Source organism: Nicotiana sylvestris, chromosome 6, assembly GCF_000393655.2.
Source record: "Nicotiana sylvestris chromosome 6, ASM39365v2, whole genome shotgun sequence".
Taxonomy (NCBI): domain Eukaryota; kingdom Viridiplantae; phylum Streptophyta; class Magnoliopsida; order Solanales; family Solanaceae; genus Nicotiana; species Nicotiana sylvestris.
In genome coordinates this window covers 46,771,377-46,778,793 of record NC_091062.1, presented here as the reverse complement: position 1 = coordinate 46,778,793, position 7,417 = coordinate 46,771,377, and the positions used below count along the sequence as shown (strand labels likewise).

General features: G+C 44.5%; 1 protein-coding gene across 1 annotated transcript; it reads left to right on the top strand.

Annotated features, from left to right (window-relative positions):
• Nucleotides 1-868: 868 nt before the first annotated feature.
• On the top strand, nucleotides 869-4,973 carry LOC138870566 (uncharacterized). Its single transcript, XM_070148385.1, has 7 exons — nucleotides 869-1,573; nucleotides 2,021-2,158; nucleotides 2,204-2,366; nucleotides 2,817-2,971; nucleotides 3,164-3,397; nucleotides 4,473-4,607; nucleotides 4,728-4,973. The coding sequence occupies exons 1-7, from the start codon at nucleotides 869-871 to the stop codon at nucleotides 4,971-4,973; spliced, it is 1,776 nt and encodes a 591-aa protein (XP_070004486.1).
• The last annotated feature ends 2,444 nt before the right edge of the window (nucleotides 4,974-7,417 follow it).

The following is a 7,417-nucleotide window of genomic DNA, read 5'->3' as shown; positions in this document are numbered from 1 at the left end:
TCAGACATGTAGTGCAGTGGTGACTAGACCAATTGCAGAAAAGCTGTCTGACCCAGGGAGCTTTACAATCTTTACAATTCCATGCACTATTGGTAATTTTGCTTTTGCTAAAGCACTGTGTGATCTAGGGGCCAGCATCAATCTTATGCCCTTGGCGATTTACAAGAGGCTGGGCATTGGAAGAGCTAGACCCACCTCTATGTTGTTGCAGCTGGCTGACAGGACAGTGAAATGACCCTCTGGTATACTGGATGATGTGCTAATTCAGGTAGGGAAATTTGTGTTCCTTGCAGATTTTGTGATCTTAGACTGCAGAGTGGATGAAGAGATTCCCATAATTTTGGGAAGACCATTCTTGGCCACAGGGATATCTCTCATTGATTGTGAAACCGTGGAGCTCAAGATGAGATTGAACGATGAGGAGATAACATTCAATGTGCAGAAATCTATGAGGCGACCAAGTGAATTCGCCAATTGTTCTCTTATTGATGCCGTGGATGTAATTGTAGAGACTGATGATGAGGTGCTAACCATTGAGGACCCCCTTGCTGCATGTTTAATGAATTTGGATGAGGTGAATGGAGAGGAACTGGCGGAATGGGTGTTGGCATTAGAGGGTAGAGGGTTCTGGGATAGAACTTTAGAATTTGAGCCCTTGCACTTGAAAAATCGAGAGACTCCTACAGCCAAGCCATCTATCGAAGAACCACCAAAGTTGGAGTTAAATCCATTGCCCAACCATCTCAGGTATGAATTCCTTGGACCTAACTCCACATTACCTGTTATTATCTCATCTAGTTTGTTAGATGTGCAGGCGCAACAACTCTTGCAGGTACTTAAGGAGTGCAAGACTGCCATTGGGTAGACCATGGTAGACATAAAGGGGATCAGCCCCCCCTACTGTATGCACAAAATTCTACTGGAAGAGGGACACAAACCTTCCAGGGAACACCAAAGAAGGCTGAACCCTAACATGAAGGAAGTGGTGAAGAAGGAAGTAATAAAGTGGTTAGACGCGAGAATTATCTTCCCAATCTCTGACAGCAGCTGGGTTAGCCCAGTTCAATGTGTACCTAAAAAGGGTGGCATGACGGTAGTTAAGAATGATAACAATGAATTGATCTCTACAAGAACAGTCACGGGCTGGAGAATTTGCATGGATTATAAAAAGCTAAATCTAGCCACCTGGAAAGACCACTCCCCACTTCCCTTCATTGATCAGATGTTAGACATACTGGCAGGGAGGTCACACTTCTGTTTTCTGGACGGGTACTCAGGATACAACCAGATCTCCATTGCACCGGAGGACAGAGAGAAGACCTCTTTCACTTGCCCTTATGGCATTTATTCCTTTCGGAGGATGCTCTTTGGCCTATGCAATGCACCCGCCACATTCCAACGGTGCATGATGGCCGTATTCGCTAACATGGTAGAGGACATAATGGAGGTGTTCATGGATGACTTCTCAGTGGTAGGGAACTCATTTGATGAGTGCCTGATAAATCTGACTCGTATGCTGAAACGGTGTATCGAGACTAACCTGGTTCTGAACTGGGAGAAATGCCACTTCATGGTATAAGAAGGCATAGTCTTGGGGCACCGTGTGTCAAGCAAAGGAGTTGAGGTGGATCGTGCTAAAGTGGATGTAATAGCAAAGCTACCTCCTCCAACTTCAGTCAAAGCAATCAGAAGCTTCCTTGGGCATGCCGGTTTCTACCGGAGATTCATAAAAGACTTCTCAAAAATTGCCAACCCTCGCTGTAAGTTGTTAGAAAAAGATCACCCTTTCTTGTTTTCTGATGATTGCAGGGTAGCATTCGAGGAGCTAAAAAAGAGACTGGTCACAGCACCTATCATTGTTGCCCCCAACTGGCAGCAACCATTCGAACTCATGTGTGATGCCAGTGACTACGCAGTGGGGGCAGTGCTAGGACAGCAGAAGGACAAGCTGATGCATCCAATCTACTATGCTAGTAGAACGCTGAGTGGAGCCTAGCTGAACTATACTGTGACTGAGAAGGAGATGTTGGCTGTGGTGTTTGCTTTCGAGAAGTTCAGATCATATCTGATTGGTTCTAGGGTAATTGTATACACTGATCATGCAGCTCTCAGGTACTTGATTGAGAAGAAAGAGTCTAAGCCGCGCCTGATTCGTTGGGTGTTGCTGCTGTAAGAATTTGACCTTGAAATTTGTGACCGTAAGGGCACAGAGAACCAAGTCGCTGATCATCTATCACGACTTGAGGGAGCTGAAAATTCAGTTGAGGTTGAAGATATTCTGGAAACTTTTCCAGACGAGAAGCTGCTCGCTACTAATCTTGAGGAAGCACCATGGTATGCAGACTTTGCAAATTACCTGGCCTGCGGTATAGTTCCCTATGACCTTTCATCTATACAAAAGAAAAGGTTTTATCGTGACTGCCGCATGTATTATTGGGATGAGCCTTACCTATTTAGAATTTGTGTTGACAATATGATCCGGAGGTGTGTCCCCGAGATAGAACAATCTTCTGTTTTCTAGGCTTGTCATGCATCGGCTTATGGAGGACATTTTGGAGGGGTCAGGACAGCTGCAAAAGTGCTTGAGGCCGGATTCTTTTGGCCAATAGTGTTTAAAGATGCGCACCAATGGGTGAAGGGCTACAATGAATGTCAGCGGACCAGGAACATTTCCCGTCGCCATGAGATGCCCATGAACCCAATTCAAGAGATGGAAGTGTTTGATGTCTGGGGGATTGACTTCATGGGTCCCTTCGTCAGCTCCTATGGCAATAAGTACATACTTGTTGTTGTGGATTACGTGTCCAAATGGGTAGAAGCTGTAGCGTTGCCCACTAATGATGCAAAAGTGGTGGTGGGGTTTTTGAAGAAGAACATATTCACCAGATTTGGGACACCAAGAGTGATTATCAGTGACAGAGGCACTCACTTCTGTAATAGAGCTTTCGAGAAGTTGCTTGCAAAGTATGATGTACATCACAAGGTGGCTACCCCTTATCACCCGCAAACTAGTGGGTAGGTTGAAGTGTCCAACAGAGAGATAAAGAGTGTGCTAACCAAGACTGTGAACGCCACAAGAGCTGATTGGGCGAAAAAGTTAGATGATGCACTCTGGGCCTATAGAACTGCTTTTAAAACACCGATTGGTATGTCACCATATAAGTTGGTGTTCGGGAAGGCCTGCCATTTGCCAGTGGAACTTGAACATAGAGCGTGGTGGGCACTGAAACAGCTGAATCTAGACATCGAGGCTGCGGGCACAACGAGAATCACAGAATTGTATGAGCTCGACGAGTTCAGACATCTTGCTTTTGAGAGCACAAGGTTTTACAAGGAAATAATGAAGAGGTTGCACGACAAGAACATTGTGGAGAGAAATTTCAATCCTAGAGATATGGTGTTGCTTTATAACTCACGATTAAGGCTATTTCCGGGTAAACTCAGGTAACGATGGTCTGGACCATTTAGAGTGGTCGAAGTTTTCCCTTCAGGTGCTGTCGAGATTGCCACAGAGAATGACTCTCGTACATTTAGAGTCAATGGGAAGAGGTTGAAACTATATGTGGGCATGAGCGAACCAAAGGAAGTGTCTGAGCTACACCTGACTGAACCACAGAGGTCGAGCGAGCCTTAAATGCACTCATCTGCGTTGTACTGCGATGTTAAATCAGGCGCTGCATGGGAGGCAACCCACAAATGTGTTGTAAGTGTAATGCATAAAAAAAGTAAGTAGCAGGAACACGCCCAGACCACGGTCCCAGCGTAACCGCGGTTGGACCGCGGTTAAGGACCTCCTCTGAAAGAAGTCTACTGCGGTCCCAGCGTAACCGCGGTCAAATACCCCCTCTGAAAGAGGTCTAGCTCGTTCCCAGTGTAACCGCGGTAGGGCCGTGGTAGACCAGTGCGGGCCAGGTAAGTGCAGAATTTTCTTTTTCCTTTCCCCCCCCCCTTTAATAAACCTAACCCCCCACTATTTCCCCAAACCCTTCTTTTCTTCAACCCACCTGCAACCCCTATCCCCTTATCTCTTCTCTTCTCTCTTTCACACCATCTCCTATCCCTCAAACCCCCATTGTTGCCCCTCCTTTCTTCTCCATTTATCTCTCTCCACAACCTATCCCTTCCATTCATCCTCAAGGTCAGCTTCTCTATTCTTTTCTCTTTCTTTTCCGTAACTTAGTGTAGTGAGTAGTCTAAATTATTTTAAATTAAACCCTAGGTAGTGTTTTAGTGTAAATTTTTTATTTTTTTATTTTTTTTCTTTCTTTTCTTTCCTTTTCTCCATTATTTGCTTCTTTTGGCCATTATTGATGCTTAAATGGTTGGGTTTTCATTGTGCTTAACTTGGGGGCGATTTTTAGAATGTTTGGAGGCCTAAACAAATTTTTTAGGGTGAAGCTTGGTGGAGGGGCCTAAATGGCCGAAAATTGGGGTGTGTTGTAAACTTTTGGAGCACTTTGTGCCCTTCTTAGTTTATGGTGGTAGTAGCATTTGACATGATTCACTTGTGGGAGATTGTGTGGGGTATTATATGGCAGAATTGTAGAATTAATAGTGGTGTGCGGGAAATAGTGGAGGTTGTCAACTTTGAGCACCTTACTAATTGGGTATACTGGCATTGATTGACAAAAGGAAACTGTTTGGTGCCATCAGGTGGCGAAGTCTGAGTACCCATCCGACTGGCACATGTTAGGATGCATCTGATTGTTACCCTGAATTATCTGCAGGTAATATGGCCCGAAAAAGGTGAAAGAGCTCCGCAAGCACTTCCCAAATGCCAATATATGATGCCACCAGGTTCCAGTCACAGGAGGCATAGGATGTGTTTCATGCTAAAGCCACCAAAAGCTTTGTCCCTGAGATTCATGTTGACAGGGCTGCCCTCCGTATGGAAAAAGCAGACATATATAAGGAAATCAGACGAAGGGAGATGGAGTTCTTGTTTGATGAACCTAAGACGGCAAACCCAATAATAGTCCGGGAGTTCTACGCGAACTGCCCGAAAAATTTGTGTCGGCCTATGATTGTGCAGGGCAGGGTGGTAGATGCCTCAATTCTGAAGATTCGCCAGGTCTTGCAGCTGCCTCAGTTCACTGGTGACATTGATCATTACCACGACGCCCAAGGGGTCACTTGGGACACTATGATTGAGACAATCTGCATAGGGGGTCGACCAATCTGGCTACAGGAAAACATTACCCTTCACTCTAAGTCGTTCACACATGGGGATAAGTGCTGGTTCACCATTATTTGCAGCCGGTTATTGCCCACGGGCAACACGACAGATGTGAACCACCTACGGGCTCTATTGGTGTGGTGCTTTGTCACCAAGAAAGACTTTGATGTGGTGAGAATTATTGGAGATGAAATGTTCATTCGGTCACCTCTGCTATCTAAGGGGTTTTACTTCCCCTCACTTGTGACGAGGTTGTGTCTCCAATCCTACAGATGGAGCTTTGCCCGCAAAAGCGGCATTCAGAGCTTCAAAGATCACAGTGGGCAGAGATGCACCCACAACCATTGATCTTGATGATGAGGATGATGCCCCAGCACCCATGGCACCATCCAGGAGATCCTTTGATAGAGTCGGATCCTCTCGGCGACCCCATACTGGGGCAGGGTTCTCTAGATCACAGTCCAGCCGACCCATGTTGCATTCTTTGGAGGAAGAGGTGGCAGATCTTCGCTCCTCGGTGGATGGCCTGCATGTGCGTATGGATGCCATGTCTCAGCGGCAGGCCAGGTCTGAGAGCCGGATGATAGCTTGGTTTCGTGCTTTGGGGAGGGCTTGTCATGTGGATCCCAGCACCGTCTCCGACTCCGAGTGATGCTCAGGGAAGTCTTCTTACCCTTCTGCACTTTATTTGTGTTATGACATGGGGACATGCCATATTCTTTTTGTGTGGGGTGGGAGACTTGCTTTAGTGGTGTATTGTTAGTGTACATATACATTGAGTATGTTGTAGTTCTGTATCTTTGTTGTTGTGTATAATTGGTTGTACTCACCTTAGAAGTAACTGACTTGGCCCAACGACGGACACTTGTCGACGAGTCTCTTGAGGGTCAAAGTCGGGTTTAAAAAATAAAATAAAATAAAATAAAATAAATAAATGTAGGAGACTCTTCCTGAGGACGGACCACTTGGACAGTACTCTTGAGGGAAGTAGTCCATTTAGATTTTTTTTATTTTATTTTCTTTTTAGGTAGTGTAGTAATTCCTCCTTGGTTTTTCTTTTGACCATGGTTCTTTTCCAAGGGCTCTTCTTGAACCGGGTTAGGTAGATTTTTCTTTAATATATTTAGGAACCTTAGGACTCTATTAGACTAATATGGGTGAGGGCAAGAATGCAACCCGTAATGTACACACCTGCAAATAACTAAAACGAACTTAAGGGTGCGACGTCTAGGCTCGTTTGTAGACTCATAATTTTATGCCTTAATTCTGCACACCTTGTCTTTCTTGAACGCTCACGTGAGTGTTTTGACAAACTAATTCGGAATGAGTTACATGCCAAGTGTGTGTGAGATAATACTTATATTCTGTGCTTGCATGCGATACTTAGAACTTGCCCTGTGTGTTTGCAAAGCGAAATAGAAGTTGTTTGGCCTTAGAGATGATTGAGGCATTTCCTTGTGTAGCCTGTATAATTATGAATCCACCCGTACATATTGCCATAGTTAACCCCTTCGAGCCTGAAGCCTGTTCTTTGATAACCTTACAATAACATACATCCCTGTGTTTGAATAGTTTGACTGTTTGAACCTGTACCTCCTAGAAGCACTTGAATCATTAAAGAGCATATAAAAGTCAAAGTGTGGGGTAGTAATGGAGTGGGAAAAGAAAAATCAGGAAAATACTTGAATGGTGTAATGGTTGTTAAAAGAAAAAATAAAAAAAAGGAGGCTAGTTGCACCTAAAGAAAAGTGGGGGTAGCCTATGAAACAAGTGTGGAAGAATGATTGGGTTGAACATAGAAATTGGAATAAAGGGAACGATTGTATTAAAAGTGCTTAGGGAGGTTAGTCACTATATCTAAATATATCCTACCCGTCCCTTAGCCTACATTATAACCAAATAAAGACCTCTTGATCTTGTACTGAATAACTTGATTAGTAGAGTATTACACTAAGGGCAAGCTTATGGTGTATCTGTGTGGCATGTGAATGTTCTTTGCTGAGAGTGAGTGGATTCGTTCTATCTATAGTTCCTTGTTGCTTGATTTTATGTGTGTGGAACTTCTCTCAGAAATGTGATGTGAGGGCATGTGACTCAGGAAGAAAAAGCAAGTTTTCACCTCTATTTAGAGTAACTAGAGTAAGCATGAGTGCGGCATGGCATTAGAGTCTTCATCTGAGGTGTGGTTGTTGCACTGCTTAGATTGTTCTTTCATAATGGCAGGTGTGACATAAACTGGGT

Coding starts and splice junctions, on each gene's coding strand:
- LOC138870566 (XM_070148385.1), top strand. CDS start 869: ATGGTAGACATAAAGGGGATCAGCCCCCCCTACTGTATGCACAAAATT. Junction 2,367..2,816: donor TGCAAATTACCTGGCCTGCG/GTATAGTTCCCT, acceptor CCAAATGGGTAG/AAGCTGTAGCGTTGCCCACT. Junction 4,608..4,727: donor TTGAGCACCTTACTAATTGG/GTATACTGGCAT, acceptor AATTATCTGCAG/GTAATATGGCCCGAAAAAGG.